A 20449-nucleotide genomic window follows, 5' to 3' on the forward strand; every position below is an offset into this window, starting at 1 on the left:
TCACTATATCAAAACAATTTTAATGTTATGCTGATAGAATTAACTGCACAATCATATTTATGCAAATCACTCACAGTTCCATACAGATTATGAATATTACATAACCCCAAATATTAAATTTACAAAACATCTTTATTTAGATTATGGCTGGGTGATTTACATTCAGCCATAGTGACAGGGATGTTGGTAACCATAGTAACTGAATGTAAATCACGTAGCCATAGTGACAGGGATGTTGGTAACTGAATGTAAATCACCCAGCCCTCTGGTGGTCCTTGAGGAGAGGGAAGTACAGCTATGTTGAAACGTCTGGTCCCTGAGGAGAGGGGGAAGCACTACTGTGTATAATTGATAGTCCAGTTTGTGAAGACTCCTTTATGTGAGCGTGTCCTCGGACCTGATGAACTCTCCAATGTCTGCCTGGTGGAACACAACGATGGACATGGGATCCACTCTTCTGCACTCCTGGGTCGACTTGGCTGCCACTCCAAAACCCTGCAGGAAGACGAGAGGGGGACACGTCACGGTTACCTAGGAGTTACCATGGTTACCGATGACTTAAGATATTAGCTTGTATGAAGGAGCAACCAACTGAGATGCGGGTCGATTTACCCTCCAGATTAAGTCTAGTCCTGGATCAAAAATCACTTTCAAATGGAGATTCTCCATTAGTCTGACTAGTTAACCTCTGGGAAAGATGCCCTGTGTGTTGACTGAGTGGATTGGTTAATGACTGGAGGGCTGCGTGTTGATTGGTTAATGACTGAAGGGAGGGCTGCGTGTTGATTGGTTAATGACTGAAGGGAGGGCTGCGTGTTGATTGGTTAATGACTGAAGGGAGGGCTGCGTGTTGATTGGTTAATGACTGAAGGGAGGGCTGCGTGTTGATTGGTTAATGACTGAAGGGAGGGCTGCGTGTTGATTGGTTAATGACTGAAGGGAGGGCTACGTGTTGATTGGTTAATGACTGAAGGGAGGGCTGCGTGTTGATTGGTTAATGACTGAAGGGAGGGCTGCGTGTTGATTGGTTAATGACTGAAGGGAGGGCTGCGTGTTGATTGGATAATGACTGAAGGGAGGGCTACGTGTTGATTGGTTAATGACTGAAGGGAGGGCTGCGTGTTGATTGGATAATGAATGTACAGGAAGTGAAGAGGGAGGACCAACTCACCAGCGGTACATCTGCCATGGAATACACCACCACACCCTGGTATTGGTTAGTGTTCTCTGTGATCCTCCCCAGACCAGACTTCAACACATGGTTCCCATAGAGGAAGGACTGCTCCTGCCCAGGCTTAACCCACACCTTGAACTGAACACAGAGAGAGTTCAGCTGGCTTACCCCACACCTTGAACTGAACACAGAGAGGGGTTCAGCTGGCTTAACCCACACCTTGAACTGAACACAGAGAGTTCAGCTGGCTTAACCCACACCTTGAACTGAACACAGAGAGAGTTCAGCTGGCTTACCCCACACCTTAAACTGAACACAGAGAGTTCAGCTGGCTTAACCCACACCTTGAACTGAACACAGAGAGGGGTTCAGCTGGCTTAACCCACACCTTGAACTGAACACAGAGAGTTCAGCTGGCTTAACCCACACCTTGAACTGAACACAGAGAGAGTTCAGCTGGCTTACCCCACACCTTAAACTGAACACAGAGAGTTCAGCTGGCTTAACCCACACCTTGAACTGAACACAGAGAGAGTTCAGCTGGCTTAACCCACACCTTGAACTGAACACAGAGAGAGTTCAGCTGGCTTACCCCACACCTTGAACTGAACACAGAGAGGGGTTCAGCTGGCTTAACCCACACCTTGAACTGAACACAGAGAGGGGTTCAGCTGGCTTAACCCACACCTTGAACTGAACACAGAGAGGGGTTCAGCTGGCTTAACCCACACCTCGAACTGAACACAGAGCGGGGTTCAGTTACTCAGACAATAGCTCAGTTATTGCACTACTACCAATGTCTTAACTGGGATCCTGGAGGTTGAGAGAGATATTGATGTTCATTTTTTAAAGCTTACGCAAATATGATTATCGAATTAAACCTCTAGTCTCACCTGGCTGTCGTCAGAGTCATTTTGGGGGCGGCAGGTAGCCTAGTGGTTAGAGCTTTGTGCCAGTAACCGAAAGGTTGCTAGATAGAATCCCCCGAGCTGACAAGGTTAAAAAAAATCTGTCATTCTGCCCCCTGAACAAGGCAGTTAACCCACTGTTCCCCAGTAGGCCGTCATTGTAAATAAGAATTTGTTCTTAACTGACTTGCCGAGTTAAATTGTTAAAACATTAACAATATATCTATACATGGCTGTGGTTATCATTATACATAGTGAGAGGTCAGAGGGCCTCCGCTTCCTTGTTTACCTTGGCATACGGTGCCAGGAAGTCCAGTGCTGTGATATGCAGGCGGAACTTGATGGTCTTGGTGAACTTTCCAAAGCAGGTGCCCACCGACACCAACTTACCACGGGCGATGTTGGTGGCCAACTTCAGAATTCTCTCACTGATACACACAACAACAAAAAAGAGTAGAAATAAGACAATATCTTAACTTCCCAAAGAGATGATCATGAAGTAACCTGCTTTATAATATCCATAGGTCATATTTAACAATAACAGCAGCTCTGTAGCGTCGTTTACCTGATGTAATAAACACGATCATTGTGAAGTCTGAAGCAATATGTCCCATCGGGTCTATCTACCAGGAGTTTGATGTTCTCACCAATGCTGTGGACAGACAAGAGGAAGGTCTCACACATTGTTATTGTAGATTCAGAGAGTTTCAGACCATTTCAAATCACTTGCTATCTACACAGACGACGTATTAGCCATCTTGCTGAGGAGCAGAACTAGTGCAGGTTAAAGACCGTCATCATGATCATAACACCAAAGAGACTGGGTATGGACTGGTGTTTACCAACCCTTGCACTAACTAACTAACTAGCCATTTCACATCGGTTACATATGGACTGGTGTTTACCAACCCTTGCACTAACTAACTAACTAGCCATTTCACATCGGTTACATATGGACTGGTGTTTACCAACCCTGTGCACTAACTAACTAACCAGCCATTTCACATCGGTTACATATGGACTGGTGTTTACCAACCCTTGCACTAACTAACTAACTAGCCATTTCACATCGGTTACATATGGACTGGTGTTTACCAACCCTTGCACTAACTAACTAACTAGCCATTTCACATCGGTTACATATGGACTGGTGTTTACCAACCCTGTGCACTAACTAACTAACCAGCCATTTCACATCGGTTACATATGGACTGGTGTTTACCAACCCTGTGCACTAACTAACTAACCAGCCATTTCACATCGGTTACATATGGACTGGTGTTTACCAACCCTGTGCACTAACTGACTAACTAACCATTTCACATCGGTTACATATGGACTGGTGTTTACCAACCCTCTGCACTAACTAACCAGCCATTTCACATCGGTTACATATGGACTGGTATTTATCAACCCTGTGCACTAACTAACTAACCAGCCATTTCACATCGGTTACATATGGACTGGTGTTTACCAACCCTGTGCACTAACTAACTAACCAGCCATTTCACATCGGTTACATATGGACTGGTGTTTACCAACCCTGTACACTAACTAACTAACTAACTAACTAACCAGCAGGCAGAACGACACGAGTTGGTTGATGAAGCATGGAACTGATCTGAACAGCCGTGGCCGTTTCAGAAATAACTTGCGCCTTGTCTTTCAGGATCACACGTCAATACTCACTATTTAGACAGTTTCTCAAACATCGTTTTTGTCTCGTCGTCTGTTAAAGGTCTCATCTTGGTAAAGGATTCAGCTGATTTCCTTACAATATTATGCCCAGTGGAAGTAGCGTTATAAACGCTACAGCGTGGAGATAGTGAGCGGAAGTTTATGTGCCGGAAAACGGAAGTGGATGTAATAGTGACGTCAAAATCATGCGCCTGTTGATGTTGCGCTCTTGCGTTTCCGAGCGACTAGATTTTTTATTTTATTTTATAGCTAAATTGCGAATGAAATTGCCATTTAAAAGACCTTAGACGCGTACATTGTATTTTAACGACGTGTTTTCGTCCCGTGTAAAGGCTGAAACCGGATTCGGTCAGAATAAAAGTCAGATCAACTATTGAAGCTTCCAACATGACCGCTGTGGACGTGGAAGATGAGAGTATTCTGGCTTCCATATTTAAAGACACTTTTCCAGACAACTGGAGAGACAACCCGGACTTCGCAGCCTACCTGTCAGAGCTCAGTTCGTTTGGCGTGGAGAAATTAAACCGTGAACCGGAGCGCTTGGCGGAGGAGAGGGCGCAGATACTGCAGCAGACCCGGGAGCTCGCCTTCTCCAACTACAAGACGTTCATCCGCACCGCGGACTGCACCGAGGACATTTACCGAGACTTTGGCCGTGTGGAAAGCAGCGTTTCCAAACTCCTCGACAAGTTGCCCAGTTTCGGTGAAAAATGCAGGTTAGTGGTGAAGTTAAGACAGTTATTCTCTGTCGTTTTGACATGTCATGTTATTACCGTGATAATGCCCGTGAAACCGGTGTTGTCCCGATAATCTCTCCCTCCCTTCTAATTTCCTTCATTTTGTGGCCAGAGTCAAATACTTAATATAGTACAAAATTCACGTCAGGATAGACAACCTAAATGAATCATTTCCTCTATTAAACATAGGAGGGAGTCAAATGTTGGCAATGAACATTTCAGAACAACTAAGGCTGAATTATTATCCTTACACTTTAAAAATACTAATGAATAAGACATGGGAGACATGACGCATTTTGGCAACGAGATTTACTAAATCTAATAGAAAATCAGTTGCGGGTTTAGATACGGATCTTACCGGGGGCACCGGGTGCGGTTCGCCCAGGGCGTCATACAAGCCAGAACACCACATAGCCAAACCGAAAACTGCAGACAAAAATGCTTTCTGCTACTAAAACCAGTGAAATGTAGACTAAACTGACAGAGTGAAGAGCAGAAATCTCAACTAGCAAGACGCAGCAATGAAGAACGAGAAGGGGGGAGATTTTCAGCACAACACCGGCAAACCGTACCAACATATCCTCCAAACACCGGTTTCGTGGGCATTATCACTTCTATATAACGTGTTACCAACATATTCAAATCATATTTTCAGAAAACTGTATTTTGCTGAATTTATTTATACTATTTCATCCTTCCACAATATATAGTCCCGACACATCTAGGGTTGTTACCCAGCTGGCTGGTCGTTCATTCCATCAGCGCGGCCAACTAGCGGTCAGAGCGGCCAACTAGCGGTCAACTAGCGGTCAGAACGGCCAACTAGCGGCCAACTAGCGGTCAGAACGGCCAACTAGCGGCCAACTAGCGGTCAGAACGGCCAACTAGCGGCCAACTAGCGGTCAGAACGGCCAACTAGCGGCCAACTAGCGGCCAACTAGCGGTCAGAACGGCCAACTAGCGGTCAGAACGGCCAACTAGCGGTCAGAACGGCCAATTAGCGGTCAGAGCGGCCAACTAGCGGTCAGAACGGTCAGAACGGCCAACTAGCGGCCAACGAGCGGCCAACTAGCGGTCAGAGCGGCCAACTAGCGGTCAGAACGGCCACTACCAACTAGCGGCCAGAACGGCCAACTAGCAGCCAACTAGCGGTCAGAACGGCCAACTAGCGGTCAGAGCGGCCAACTAGCGGTCAGAGCGGCCAACTAGCGGTCAGAGCGGCCAACTAGCGGTCAGAGCGGCCAACTAGCCGTCAGAGCGGCCAACTAGCGGTCAGAGCGGCCAACTAGCGGTCAGAACGGCCAACTAGCGGCCAACTAGCGGTCAGAACGGCCAACTAGCGGTCAGAACGGCCAACTAGCGGCCAACTAGCGGTCAGAGCGGCCAACTAGCGGTCAGAGCGGCCAACTAGCGGTCAGAACGGCCACTACCAACTAGCGGCCAGAACGGCCAACTAGCGGCCAACTAGCGGTCAGAGCGGCCAACTAGCGGTCAGAGCGGCCAACTAGCGGTCAGAGCGGCCAACTAGCGGTCAGAGCGGCCAACTAGCCGTCAGAGCGGCCAACTAGCCGTCAGAGCGGCCAACTAGCGGCCAACTAGCGGTCAGAACGGCCAACTAGCGGCCAACTAGCGGTCAGAACGGCCAACTAGCGGTCAGAACGGCCAACTAGCGGCCAACTAGCGGTCAGAGCGGCCAACTAGCGGTCAGAGCGGCCAACTAGCGGTCAGAGCGGCCAACTAGCGGTCAGAGCGGCCAACTAGCGGCCAACTAGCGGTCAGAACGGCCAACTAGCGGCCAACTAGCGGCCAGAACGGCCAACTAAACTAGCGGTCAGAGCGGCCAACTAGCGGTCAGAGCGGCCAACTAGCGGTCAGAGCGGCCAACTAGCGGCCAGAACGGCCAACTAGCGGCCAGAACGGCCAACTAGCGGCCAACTAGCGGTCAGAACGGCCAATTAGCGGTCAGAACGGCCAATTAGCGGTCAGAACGGCCAATTAGCGGTCAGAACGGCCAATTAGCGGTCAGAGCGGCCAATTAGCGGTCAGAGCAGTCAGAACGGCCAACTAGCGGTCAGAGCGGCCAACTAGCGGTCAGAGCGGCCAACTAGCGGTCAGAGCGGCCAACTAGCGGTCAGAGCGGCCAACTAGCCGTCAGAGCGGCCAACTAGCCGTCAGAGCGGCCAACTAGCGGCCAACTAGCGGTCAGAACGGCCAACTAGCGGCCAACTAGCGGTCAGAACGGCCAACTAGCGGTCAGAACGGCCAACTAGCGGCCAACTAGCGGTCAGAGCGGCCAACTAGCGGTCAGAGCGGCCAACTAGCGGTCAGAGCGGCCAACTAGCGGCCAACTAGCGGTCAGAACGGCCAACTAGCGGCCAACTAGCGGCCAGAACGGCCAACTAAACTAGCGGTCAGAGCGGCCAATTAGCGGTCAGAGCGGCCAACTAGCGGTCAGAGCGGCCAACTAGCGGTCAGAGCGGCCAACTAGCGGCCAGAACGGCCAACTAGCGGCCAGAACGGCCAACTAGCGGCCAACTAGCGGTCAGAACGGCCAACTAGCGGTCAACTAGCGGCCAATTAGCGGTCAGAACGGCCAATTAGCGGTCAGAACGGCCAACTAGCGGTCAGAACGGCCAATTAGCGGTCAGAGCGGCCAATTAGCGGTCAGAGCGGCCAACTAGCGGCCAACTAGCGGTCAGAACGGCCAACTAGCGGTCAGAACGGCCAACTAGCGGTCAGAACGGCCAACTAGCGGTCAGAACGGCCAACTAGCGGCCAGAACGGCCAACTAGCGGTCAGAGCGGCCAACTAGCGGTCAGAACTGCCAACTAGCGGTCAGAGCGGCCAATTAGCGGTCAGAGCGGTCAGAACGGCCAACTAGCGGCCAAGTAGTGGCCAACTAGCGGTCAGAACGGCCAACTAGCGGTCAGAACGGCCAACTAGCGGTCAGAGCGGCCAACTAGCGGTCAGAGCGGCCAACTAGCGGTCAGAGCGGCCAACTAGCGGTCAGAACGGCCAACTAGCAGCCAACTAGCGGTCAGAGCGGCCAACTAGCGGTCAGAGCGGCCAACTAGCGGTCAGAGCGGCCAACTAGCGGCCAACTAGCGGTCAGAACGGCCAACTAGCGGTCAGAACGGCCAACTAGCGGCCAACTAGCGGTCAGAACGGCCAACTAGCGGTCAGAACGGCCAACTAGCGGTCAGAACGGCCAACTAGCGGTCAGAGCGGCCAACTAGCGGTCAGAACGGCCAACTAGCGGTCAGAACGGCCAACTAGCGGTCAGAATGGCCAACTAGCGGCCAACTAGCGGTCAGAACGGCCAACTAGCGGTCAGAACGGCCAACTAGCGGTCAGAGCGGCCAATTAGCGGTCAGAGCGGCCAATTAGCGGTCAGAGCGGCCAATTAGCGGTCAGAGCGGCCAATTAGCGGCCAGAGCGGTCAGAACGGCCAACTAGCGGCCAACTAGCGGCCAACTAGCGGCCAGAACGGCCAACTAGCGGTCAGAACGGCCAACTAGCAGCCAACTAGCGGTCAGAGCGGCCAACTAGCGGTCAGAGCGGCCAACTAGCGGTCAGAGCGGCCAACTAGCGGTCAGAGCGGCCAACTAGCGGCCAACTAGCGGTCAGAACGGCCAACTAGCGGCCAACTAGCGGCCAACTAGCGGTCAGAACGGCCAACTAGCGGTCAGAACGGCCAACTAGCGGCCAACTAGCGGTCAGAACGGTCAGAACGGCCAACTAGCGGCCAACTAGCGGTCAGAGCGGCCAACTAGCGGTCAGAGCGGCCAACTAGCGGCCAGAACGGCCACTGCCAACTAGCGGTCAGAACGGCCAACTAGCGGTCAGAACGGCCAACTAGCGGTCAGAACGGCCAACTAGCGGTCAGAGCGGCCAACTAGCGGTCAGAGCGGCCAACTAGCGGCCAACTAGCGGTCAGAACGGCCAACTAGCGGTCAGAACGGCCAACTAGCGGCCAACTAGCGGTGAGAACGGCCAACTAGCGGCCAACTAGCGGTCAGAACGGCCAACTAGCGGTCAGAACGGCCAACTAGCGGTCAGAACGGCCAACTAGCGGCCAACTAGCGGCCAACTAGCGGTCAGAACGGCCAACTAGCGGTCAGAACGGCCAACTAGCGGTCAGAGCGGCCAACTAGCGGTCAGAGCGGCCAGAACGGCCAACTAGCGGTCAGAGCGGCCAATTAGCGGTCAGAGCGGTCAGAACGGCCAATTAGCGGTCAGAGCGGCCAATTAGCGGTCAGAACGGCCAACTAGCGGCCAACTAGCGGCCAACTAGCGGTCAGAACGGCCAACTAGCGGTCAGAACGCCAACTAGCGGCCAGAACGGCCAACTAGCGGTCAGAGCGGTCAGAGCGGCCAATTAGCGGTCAGAGCGGCCAGAACGGCCAACTAGCGGCCAAGTAGTTGCCAACTAGCGGTCAGAACGGCCAACTAGCGGTCAGAACGGCCAACTAGCGGTCAGAACGGCCAACTAGCGGTCAGAGCGGCCAACTAGCGGCCAACTAGCGGTCAGAGCGGCCAACTAGCGGCCAACTAGCGGTCAGAACGGCCAACTAGCGGTCAGAACGGCCAACTAGCGGTCAGAACGGCCAACTAGCGGTCAGAACGGCCAACTAGCGGTCAGAGCGGCCAACTAGCGGTCAGAACGGTCGGAACGGCCAACTAGCGGCCAACTAGCGGTCAGAGCGGCCAACTAGCGGTCAGAGCGGCCAACTAGCGGTCAGAGCGGCCATCTAGCGGTCAGAACGGCCAACTAGCGGCCAGAACGGCCAACTAGCGGTCAACTTGCGGTCAGAACGGCCAACTAGCGGTCAGAACGGCCAACTAGCGGCCAACTAGCGGTCAGAACGGCCAACTAGCGGTCAGAACGGCCAACTAGCGGCCAACTAGCGGTCAGAGCGGCCAACTAGCGGTCAGAGCGGCCAACTAGCGGTCAGAGCGGCCAACTAGCGGCCAACTAGCGGTCAGAACGGCCAACTAGCGGCCAACTAGCGGCCAGAACGGCCAACTAAACTAGCGGTCAGAGCGGCCAATTAGCGGTCAGAGCGGCCAACTAGCGGTCAGAGCGGCCAACTAGCGGTCAGAGCGGCCAACTAGCGGCCAGAACGGCCAACTAGCGGCCAGAACGGCCAACTAGCGGCCAACTAGCGGTCAGAACGGCCAACTAGCGGTCAACTAGCGGCCAATTAGCGGTCAGAACGGCCAATTAGCGGTCAGAACGGCCAACTAGCGGTCAGAACGGCCAATTAGCGGTCAGAGCGGCCAATTAGCGGTCAGAGCGGCCAACTAGCGGCCAACTAGCGGTCAGAACGGCCAACTAGCGGTCAGAACGGCCAACTAGCGGTCAGAACGGCCAACTAGCGGTCAGAACGGCCAACTAGCGGCCAGAACGGCCAACTAGCGGTCAGAGCGGCCAACTAGCGGTCAGAACTGCCAACTAGCGGTCAGAGCGGCCAATTAGCGGTCAGAGCGGTCAGAACGGCCAACTAGCGGCCAAGTAGTGGCCAACTAGCGGTCAGAACGGCCAACTAGCGGTCAGAACGGCCAACTAGCGGTCAGAGCGGCCAACTAGCGGTCAGAGCGGCCAACTAGCGGTCAGAGCGGCCAACTAGCGGTCAGAACGGCCAACTAGCAGCCAACTAGCGGTCAGAGCGGCCAACTAGCGGTCAGAGCGGCCAACTAGCGGTCAGAGCGGCCAACTAGCGGCCAACTAGCGGTCAGAACGGCCAACTAGCGGTCAGAACGGCCAACTAGCGGCCAACTAGCGGTCAGAACGGCCAACTAGCGGTCAGAACGGCCAACTAGCGGTCAGAACGGCCAACTAGCGGTCAGAGCGGCCAACTAGCGGTCAGAACGGCCAACTAGCGGTCAGAACGGCCAACTAGCGGTCAGAATGGCCAACTAGCGGCCAACTAGCGGTCAGAACGGCCAACTAGCGGTCAGAACGGCCAACTAGCGGTCAGAGCGGCCAATTAGCGGTCAGAGCGGCCAATTAGCGGTCAGAGCGGCCAATTAGCGGTCAGAGCGGCCAATTAGCGGCCAGAGCGGTCAGAACGGCCAACTAGCGGCCAACTAGCGGCCAACTAGCGGCCAGAACGGCCAACTAGCGGTCAGAACGGCCAACTAGCAGCCAACTAGCGGTCAGAGCGGCCAACTAGCGGTCAGAGCGGCCAACTAGCGGTCAGAGCGGCCAACTAGCGGTCAGAGCGGCCAACTAGCGGCCAACTAGCGGTCAGAACGGCCAACTAGCGGCCAACTAGCGGCCAACTAGCGGTCAGAACGGCCAACTAGCGGTCAGAACGGCCAACTAGCGGCCAACTAGCGGTCAGAACGGTCAGAACGGCCAACTAGCGGCCAACTAGCGGTCAGAGCGGCCAACTAGCGGTCAGAGCGGCCAACTAGCGGCCAGAACGGCCACTGCCAACTAGCGGTCAGAACGGCCAACTAGCGGTCAGAACGGCCAACTAGCGGTCAGAACGGCCAACTAGCGGTCAGAGCGGCCAACTAGCGGTCAGAGCGGCCAACTAGCGGCCAACTAGCGGTCAGAACGGCCAACTAGCGGTCAGAACGGCCAACTAGCGGCCAACTAGCGGTGAGAACGGCCAACTAGCGGCCAACTAGCGGTCAGAACGGCCAACTAGCGGTCAGAACGGCCAACTAGCGGTCAGAACGGCCAACTAGCGGCCAACTAGCGGCCAACTAGCGGTCAGAACGGCCAACTAGCGGTCAGAACGGCCAACTAGCGGTCAGAGCGGCCAACTAGCGGTCAGAGCGGCCAGAACGGCCAACTAGCGGTCAGAGCGGCCAATTAGCGGTCAGAGCGGTCAGAACGGCCAATTAGCGGTCAGAGCGGCCAATTAGCGGTCAGAACGGCCAACTAGCGGCCAACTAGCGGCCAACTAGCGGTCAGAACGGCCAACTAGCGGTCAGAACGCCAACTAGCGGCCAGAACGGCCAACTAGCGGTCAGAGCGGTCAGAGCGGCCAATTAGCGGTCAGAGCGGCCAGAACGGCCAACTAGCGGCCAAGTAGTTGCCAACTAGCGGTCAGAACGGCCAACTAGCGGTCAGAACGGCCAACTAGCGGTCAGAACGGCCAACTAGCGGTCAGAGCGGCCAACTAGCGGCCAACTAGCGGTCAGAGCGGCCAACTAGCGGCCAACTAGCGGTCAGAACGGCCAACTAGCGGTCAGAACGGCCAACTAGCGGTCAGAACGGCCAACTAGCGGTCAGAACGGCCAACTAGCGGTCAGAGCGGCCAACTAGCGGTCAGAACGGTCGGAACGGCCAACTAGCGGCCAACTAGCGGTCAGAGCGGCCAACTAGCGGTCAGAGCGGCCAACTAGCGGTCAGAGCGGCCATCTAGCGGTCAGAACGGCCAACTAGCGGCCAGAACGGCCAACTAGCGGTCAACTTGCGGTCAGAACGGCCAACTAGCGGTCAGAACGGCCAACTAGCGGTCAACTTGCGGTCAGAACGGCCAACTAGCGGCCAGAAAGTAGCTGCATTTGTTTAATCTGTTCTCCATAATAATGATCTAACGAGGTGTGATTCCACCTGGTATAGAAAATGTGCTGATTCTTCAGGACACTGTTGTTCAGAGGAGCTAGACAACAACACAACAACACAATCACTTCAAACTGAAGCTGGAAACACTGAAAACCAGCTGTACCAAATGTTGTTTAACCTATTTACCTATTGATAGTTTATTTGTAATAAATCCAGTTTATAAATTGTCTGGCTGAGCTGATGACAGTGGATTGTGCAAACAGAGTAAATAGGCATGTTACGTTATAGATTTAGCCGATGGTAATTTATGGAATAGACAGCCTGGAATGCGGGTTTAACCAATCAGAATTTACAATTAGATCCACCCGTTTGTATAAATTGTCCTTCTTTACAGTAGAGAGTTAAGTGTCCCACTTTGCCAATCAAGGTGTCCCACTTTGCCAATCAAGGTGTCCCACTTTGCCAATCAAGGTGTCCCACTTTGCCAATCAAGGTGTCCCACTTTGCCAATCAAGGTGTCCCACTTTGCCAATCAAGGTGTCCCACTTTGCCAATCAAGGTGTCCCACTTTTCCAGTATCCAATAAAAACATGTGGTCTCAGGACAATTTCTGTTTGAGTAAATCATCCATCCTGTGTTTGTCTGTCTGTTTTTTCTTTTGTATAATAAAGTTATTAAACTATTTAGAATGGTATCATGTTGGGGGTCATGACAATAGAATGATTCTGTAAAGTGTACTGGGAAAAATACTTTTCAGAAAGTGTCCCACTTTACCAATACTCACCCTATGTTTTCAATGTGAGCATACTGCTTCCAGCTCACCTTGTAAAGGGGTGGAGAGGTGCTGATCGCCTGTTACCTGCATTTGAATGGTGGATGGGAGGCGCGCTTCAATTACCAGTTCAGAAATAAAAAAAATAGTAGCTCTTTTTAATCTTAAACCAAAATATTTATTTAAATGTTTTATCGTGCACCAAACATGTTTTTAACACGCGATTACATTTAGTTCATGTTTTATTCCAGCAGCAACCAGCTGAGGAGCAGCAGGAGAAATCCTGCTCAGAATAGGCTCTGTGTGCTGTGATGGTTGTTGGATAAGTTGCATGATGACTTCTGCATATTTACATTTTAGTCATTTAGCAGACGCTCTTATCCAGAGCGACTTACAGTAGTGAATGCATACATTTCATACATTTTTTTTTTTGTTTGTTTTGTACTATGGGAATTGAACCCACAACCCTGGCGTTGCAAACACAATGCTCTACCAACTGAGCCACAGGGAAGACATATTAACCTATAGACCAATAAGCATGACGGTCAAATGTATTCTTACATTGACTGGTATTTCCATCAATCAATAAACATCATTATTTGCAATGGGATTTTTTCTCTCAGTCATTTTGGCAACAGTTTTATTTATCTCATTTAGTTTTTTTTATAGACCAAAAACTGGTTATTGCCTGCTAACAGAAACCCTGCCAACTCTAGCCTGAGTTCCAGTCTGTTTGTGCTATCATGCCAACTCTAGCCTGAGTTCCAGTCTGTTTGTGCTGTCATGCCAACTCTAGCCTGAGTTCCAGTCTGTTTGTGCTGTCATGCCAACTCTAGCCTGAGTTCCAGTCTGTTTGTGCTGTCATGCCAACTCTAGCCTGAGTGCCAGTCTGTTTGTGCTATCATGCCAACTCTAGCCTGAGTTCCAGTCTGTTTGTGCTATCATGCCAACTCTAGCCTGAGTGCCAGTCTGTTTGTGCTGTCATGCCAACTCTAGCCTGAGTGCCAGTCTGTTTGTGCTTTCATGCCAACTCCAGCCTGAGAACAAACAAACAAACAGACTGGTACCGGGCTCATGTCTATCTGGAACAAACAGACTGGTACCGGGCTCATGTCTATCTGGAACAAACAGACTGGTACCGGGCTCATGTCTATCTGGAACAAACAGACTGGTACCGGGCTCATGTCTATCTGGAACAAACACTAGATCTCGTCGAATGTTACTGTTATAATACCGTTTATTATGACCTGTTATAATACCCTTTATTATGACCTGTTATAATACCCTTTATTATGACCTGTTATAATACCCTTTATTATGACCTGTTATAATACCCTTTTATTATGACCTGTTGACATGACTCTGAACCTGTCGGGATAATGATAATAATGTCTGTCCTCTCCTTTTAGGGGTTTTGTGAAGGAGGCTGAGGACATCGGGGCGAGCCGGCGGATGAACAGCCTGACTCTGAACCGCCACACAGAGATCCTGGAGATCTTAGAGATACCTCAGCTGATGGACACCTGCGTCCGGAATGGCTACTACGAGGAGGCTCTGGAACTGGCAGCCTACGTCAAGAGACTGGAGAAGAAGCACTCGTCTCTACCTGTCATCCAGGTATTAATGATCCAACTACCACTTCCTGTTTACCGTAGGAGTTACAGGTCGTACCACTTCCTGTTTACCGTAGGGTAGGAGTTACAGGTCGTACCGCTTCCTGTTTACCGTAGGGTAGGAGTTACAGGTCGTACCGCTTCCTGTTTACCGCAGCTAGGAGTTACAGGTCGTACCACTTCCTGTTTACCGCAGCTAGGAGTTACAGGTCGTACCACTTCCTGTTTACCGCAGCTAGGAGTTACAGGTCGTACCACTTCCTGTTTACCGTAGGGTAGGAGTTACAGGTCGTACCGCTTCCTGTTTACCGCAGCTAGGAGTTACAGGTCGTACCACTTCCTGTTTACCGCAGCAAGGAGTTACAGGTCGTACCACTTCCTGTTTACCGCAGGGTAGGAGTTACAGGTCGTACCGCTTCCTGTTTACCGCAGCTAGGAGTTACAGGTCGTACCACTTCCTGTTTACCGCAGCTAGGAGTTACAGGTCGTACCGCTTCCTGTTTACCGCAGCTAGGAGTTACAGGTCGTACCGCTTCCTGTTTACCGCAGCTAGGAGTTACAGGTCGTACCGCTTCCTTATTATTATATTAGTTTTGTCTAAACACAGTCTGACAAGCTATGTGGTAGATCTAGAAATACCGCTTGTCTTAATACTGTAACAAAGTGTGATACCCTGACCTCTACTGTAACGGTATTAAAGTTGACGGCTCAGTGTGACCCCCTGACCTCTACTGTAACGGTATTAAAGTTGACGGCTCAGTGTGACCCCCTGACCTCTACTGTAACGGTATTAAAGTTGACGGCTCAGTGTGATTTCCTGACCTCTACTGTAACGGTATTAAAGTTGACGGTTCAGTGTGACCCCCTGACCTCTACTGTAACGGTATTAAAGTTGACGGCTCAGTGTGACCCCCTGACCTCTACTGTAACGGTATTAAAGTTGACGGCTCAGTGTGATTTCCTGACCTCTACTGTAACGGTATTAAAGTTGTCGGTTCAGAGTGACCCCCTGACCTCTACTGTAACGGTATTAAAGTTGACGGCTCAGTGTGATTTCCTGACCTCTACTGTAACGGTATTAAAGTTGACGGTTCAGTGTGACCCCCTGACCTCTACTGTAACGGTATTAAAGTTGACGGCTCAGTGTGACCCCCTGACCTCTACTGTAACGGTATTAAAGTTGACGGTTCAGTGTGACCCCCTGACCTCTACTGTAACGGTATTAAAGTTGACGGTTCAGTGTGACCCCCTGACCTCTACTGTAACGGTATTAAAGTTGACGGTTCAGTGTGACCCCCTGACCTCTACTGTAACGGTATTAAAGTTGACGGTTCAGTGTGACCCCCTGACCTCTACTGTAACGGTATTAAAGTTGACGGTTCAGTGTGACCCCCTGACCTCTACTGTAACGGTATTAAAGTTGACGGCTCAGTGTGACCCCCTGACCTCTACTGTAACGGTATTAAAGTTGACGGCTCAGTGTGACCCCCTGACCTCTACTGTAACGGTATTAAAGTTGACGGTTCAGTGTGACACCCTGACCTCTACTGTAACGGTATTAAAGTTGACGGCTCAGTGTGACCCCCTGACCTCTACTGTAACGGTATTAAAGTTGACGGTTCAGTGTGACACCCTGACCTCTACTGTAACGGTATTAAAGTTGACGGCTCAGTGTGACCCCCTGACCTCTACTGTAACGGTATTAAAGTTGACGGCTCAGTGTGACCCCCTGACCTCTACTGTAACGGTATTAAAGTTGACGGTTCAGTGTGACCCCCTGACCTCTACTGTAACGGTATTAAAGTTGACGGCTCAGTGTGATTTCCTGACCTCTACTGTAACGGTATTAAAGTTGTCGGTTCAGAGTGACCCCCTGACCTCTACTGTAACGGTATTAAAGTTGTCGGTTCAGAGTGACCCCCTGACCTCTACTGTAACGGTATTAAAGTTGTCGGTTCAGAGTGACCCCCTGACCTCTACTGTAACGGTATTAAAGTTGACGGCTCAGTGTGACCCCCTGACCTCTACTGTAACGGTATTAAAGTTGACGGCTCAGTGTGACCCCCTGACCTCTACTGTAACGGTATTAAAGTTGACGGTTCAGTGTGACCCCCTGACCTCTACTGTAACGGTATTAAAGTTGTCGGTTCAGAGTGACCCCCTGACCTCTACTGTAACGGTATTAAAGTTGACGGCTCAGTGTGACCCCCTGACCTCTACTGTAACGGTATTAAAGTTGACGGTTCAGAGTGACCCCCTGACCTCTACTGTAACGGTATTAAAGTTGTCGGTTCAGAGTGACCCCCTGACCTCTACTGTAACGGTATTAAAGTTGACGGTTCAGTGTGACCCCCTGACCTCTACTGTAACGGTATTAAAGTTGACGGTTCAGTGTGACCCCCTGACCTCTACTGTAACGGTATTAAAGTTGACGGCTCAGTGTGACCCCCTGACCTCTACTGTAACGGTATTAAAGTTGTCGGTTCAGAGTGACCCCCTGACCTCTACTGTAACGGTATTAAAGTTGTCCTGTGTGTCCTTCTTCAGGGAATCGTCCACGAGGTGCGTCAGTCAGCTCAGCTCATGCTGAACCAGCTGTTGCAGCAGCTACGTAGCAACTCCCAACTTCCTGTGTGCCTGCGTGTGATTGGCTACCTGCGCAGGATGGACGTGTTCACGGAGGCGGAGCTACGGGTCAAGTTCCTGCAGGCGCGGGGCAGCTGGCTCCGTTCCATCCTGTCCACGGTCCCCGATGATGACCCTTACTGCCACATCACCAAGACCATCGAGGCCTGTCGCGTGTGTAGCCCAGCTTCAGCTATCTAGCAGTGGAATGGTTGAATGAAGGACTGAGGAAACAGGACTGATGCCCCTCCCCCTTTTATTCTCTGATATTTCCTTCCTCTGTTCCAGGTACATCTGTTTGACATCATCACCCAGTACAGAGCCATCTTCTCTGACGAGGACCCCCTGCTGTCTCCCGGTGACACAACGCTTTATTTCATTTAAGGCTGAAATTATTTGATACGATTTTGTAATTTTTCATTTAATATTGAAGATTATAAACACAACAAGAATTATCTAAAGATGTATTACAAATATACAGTACATATGTTCTGGAAAAGCCAGTCAGTACTGTGGGTACGATAGAGTACAGGTCAATAGTCCAACTGAAATGGCAGGTCAATGTCTGGGCAGCCTTGTGACATACGGTAGTGTCTGTGTTGAAAGGTGGTCAGGACCAAGTGGTGAACGAAGGGGCCATCTTCCACGGCTGGGTGGTGCAGCAGGTATCCGAGTTCCTGGAGACTCTGGACCGAGACCTCCAGAGGGGGGTGGGCGGCCGTCTGGATTCCCTGCTGGGACAGTGCATGTACTTCGGCCTGTCCTTCAGCCGCGTCGGGGCAGACTTCCGCGGCCAGCTGTCTCCGATGTTTCAGCGTGTGGCGGCCGATACCTTCCGTAAAGCTGTAGAGGAAGCCATAGAGAGGTTCCAGGAGGACATGAACCTGTATACTCTGATCTCTCTCCCCTCTATGCTGGGTGGGGGCTCCATGCCAGGGACCCTCCAGCCCCCCAGTACCCAGCCAGGGACCCTCCAGCCCCCTATGGCTCTGCTGGATTTCCCCCCTCTGGCCTGCTTCCTCAACAACATCCTGACGGCCTTCAACGACCTCAGGCTCTGTTGTCCCCTCGGTCTGGCCCAGCAGGTGACCAAGTACCTGGAGGACGCCCTGGTAAAGGTAAAGAACGCCTCTCTGTCACTGCTAATGCTAATGCTACGCTACGTCTGCTGCTAAAGTTACGATATTGACATGTCTAGGCTGTCCCATGTTCTCTCTAGACGCGGTAGATGGGACGGTCTCTCTAGACGCGGTAGATGGGATGTTTAGACAGATCAAGACTCATTTTACTCTCCCCAAATCCTAATCTTAAATTCACCCAAGATCACTGTCTTTGGGACATGGTTATCTAGTACAGTTGAAATGTTATGTATTCAGGGTTTATGGATGTACAGTATGTATGTGATGAACACATCTGTTTCCTGCAAGCCACTGTCTCTGACCGTGGTAGAAGTTACCCTGATAGGATCAGGTCCCCCTCCCTCAGACTCTCCCCCAGGTCCCCCCTCCCTCAGACTCTCCCCCAGGTCCCCCCTCCCTCCCTCAGACTCTCCCCCAGGTCCCCCCTCCCTCCCTCAGACTCTCCCCCAGGTCCCCCCTCCCTCCCTCAGACTCTCCCCCAGGTCCCCCCTCCCTCAGACTCTCCCCCAGGTCCCCCCTCCCTCAGACTCTCCCCCAGGTCCCCCCCCCCTCAGACTCTCCCCCAGGTCCTCCCTCCCTCAGACTCTCCCCCAGGTCCCCCCTCCCTCCCTCAGACTCTCCCCCAGGTCCCCCCTCCCTCAGACTCTCCCCCAGGTCCCCCCTCCCTCAGACTCTCCCCCAGGTCCCCCCTCCCTCAGACTCTCCCCCAGGTCGCCCCTCCCTCAGACTCTCCCCCAGGTCCCCCCTCCCTCAGACTCTCCCCCAGGTCCCCCCTCCCTCAGACTCTCCCCCAGGTCGCCCCTCCCTCAGACTCTCCCCCAGGTCGCCCCTCCCTCAGACTCTCCCCCAGGTCGCCCCTCCCTCAGACTCTCCCCCAGGTCGCCCCTCCCTCAGACTCTCCCCCAGGTCGCCCCTCCCTCCCTCAGACTCTCCCCCAGGTCCCCCCTCCCTCAGACTCTCCCCCAGGTCCCCCCTCCCTCAGACTCTCCCCCAGGTCCCCCCTCCCTCCCTCAGACTCTCCCCCAGGTCCCCCCTCCCTCAGACTCTCCCCCAGGTCCCCCCTCCCTCAGACTCTCCCCCAGGTCGCCCCTCCCTCAGACTCAGACTATCGTTGAAACTTTAGGTTAGATCTCATGATTTCATCTCTCTCCTCACCAGGTCACCAAGTTGATCGTGGCGTTCCACCGGGCTGAAGAGACGGCCTTCAGCGACCGAGAGAAGGAGCTGTTTGTCCAATTCTGCTGTTCCTTCGCCGAGGACATGGTGCCTTTCCTCAACCGCTGTCTACATGTCCTGTTCCCACCAGCACAGCTCTCTGTCATACTGGGTAAATACTCTGTCACGCCTCGTCACCTCTTCATTTCAACAGGTACATCAGTTGGAATTCACATGATCTACCCGCCATTGGTAAAAGACTAGAAGATGAACCGATCTTTCCCGAGAACATCCACAGTAACAACCTTCTATAATAATAATAATAATAATGTATGTGAAACATGTTTTTTTTCTCCTCCAGGTGTCCCTCCGACTCAAGTCCACAAGTACAGCAGTCTGGGTTGTATTGATGTGAGTGTAGTCCTGGATCCTCTGGGGTTTGTTCTTCCCAAGAGGGAGACGGTGACACCGATGATAGAAGACCTCGGTGTTGAACTGGACGGTCTCACCACAGCTGATCCTCAACCGACACTTCCTGTTGACAACCTGGGACTTCCTGAACCAATAACAAGCCCGGAACCTATAGAGGATGATCCCATGGTCTCATCCACCATATCTACTGAGTTTGTGTCCGAGACAGGTCTGACTTCTGACCCTGAACTGGAAGCCATTTTGAATGACCCTAACCCTGTATTGGACGACCCAGAGAGACCAAGGGCTGACAGCCACCGTGAAGTACAGGAAGACCCTGAGTTGGAAGCCATATTGAATCCCCCAAAGCCTGTTCTGACCAGCCCAGAACATAATCCAGTCCCAGAGCCTGAGGTAAACCCGGAAGTAGCAGAGAGTTAACCCTCAGGAATGTTGGCACGGTAGACTAACAATAACCTTGATTTAATGGTTTGAATCTCAGTTACTGTGCATTTTGACAAGTTAATTTAACAATTTACCCTTTCAGGAATGTTTCCAATGCTTTAAGCTTTTATATAGTGCCATCTAATCTGGGTTTGACAATGTGGTAACTGAACTATGTAATATTATTAAAATAGTTTATTTCGGCTGTAAGATGGATCGTCGTTATTAAAATATATCCCAAAACAGAA

At 52.0% G+C, this 20449-nt stretch overlaps 2 protein-coding genes across 2 annotated transcripts; one reads left to right on the forward strand and one right to left on the reverse strand.

Moving 5' to 3' along the window:
- LOC106588123 (60S ribosome subunit biogenesis protein NIP7 homolog) lies at nt 1–3931 on the reverse strand. Its single transcript, XM_014176799.3, has 5 exons — nt 3772–3931; nt 2648–2734; nt 2372–2510; nt 1172–1312; nt 1–495 (listed from the first exon to the last, which is right to left on the reverse strand). Exons 1-5 carry the CDS (start codon nt 3825–3827, stop codon nt 376–378), a joined length of 543 nt encoding a protein of 180 aa, XP_014032274.1. The 5' UTR covers nt 3828–3931; the 3' UTR covers nt 1–375.
- Nucleotides 3932–3957: 26 nt separating this feature from the next.
- cog8 (component of oligomeric golgi complex 8) lies at nt 3958–20449 on the forward strand. The gene is made up of 7 exons (XM_045709079.2): nt 3958–4496; nt 14224–14431; nt 16975–17226; nt 17341–17410; nt 17659–18170; nt 19350–19518; nt 19708–20449. The coding sequence occupies exons 1-7, from the start codon at nt 4168–4170 to the stop codon at nt 20196–20198; spliced, it is 2031 nt and encodes a 676-aa protein (XP_045565035.1). The 5' UTR covers nt 3958–4167; the 3' UTR covers nt 20199–20449.

The sequence above is a fragment of the Salmo salar genome, chromosome 26 (genome assembly GCF_965601325.2).
Source record: "Salmo salar chromosome 26, fSalSal1, whole genome shotgun sequence".
In the NCBI taxonomy this organism is placed as follows: domain Eukaryota; kingdom Metazoa; phylum Chordata; class Actinopteri; order Salmoniformes; family Salmonidae; genus Salmo; species Salmo salar.

What these genes read in the sequence shown, in the direction of transcription:
- LOC106588123 (XM_014176799.3), bottom strand. Translation starts at nt 3,827, where the DNA reads ATGAGACCTTTAACAGACGACGAGACAAAAACGATGTTTGAGAAACTG. An exon ending in GATCGTGTTTATTACATCAG is followed by an intron (nt 2,511 to 2,647) that starts GTAAACGACGCT and finishes TGTGTGTATCAG; the next exon opens with TGAGAGAATTCTGAAGTTGG. An exon ending in TCCTGGCACCGTATGCCAAG is followed by an intron (nt 1,313 to 2,371) that starts GTAAACAAGGAA and finishes CTCTGTGTTCAG; the next exon opens with TTCAAGGTGTGGGTTAAGCC.
- cog8 (XM_045709079.2), top strand. Translation starts at nt 4,168, where the DNA reads ATGACCGCTGTGGACGTGGAAGATGAGAGTATTCTGGCTTCCATATTT. An exon ending in AGACCATCGAGGCCTGTCGC is followed by an intron (nt 17,227 to 17,340) that starts GTGTGTAGCCCA and finishes CCTCTGTTCCAG; the next exon opens with GTACATCTGTTTGACATCAT. An exon ending in GGACCCCCTGCTGTCTCCCG is followed by an intron (nt 17,411 to 17,658) that starts GTGACACAACGC and finishes CTGTGTTGAAAG; the next exon opens with GTGGTCAGGACCAAGTGGTG.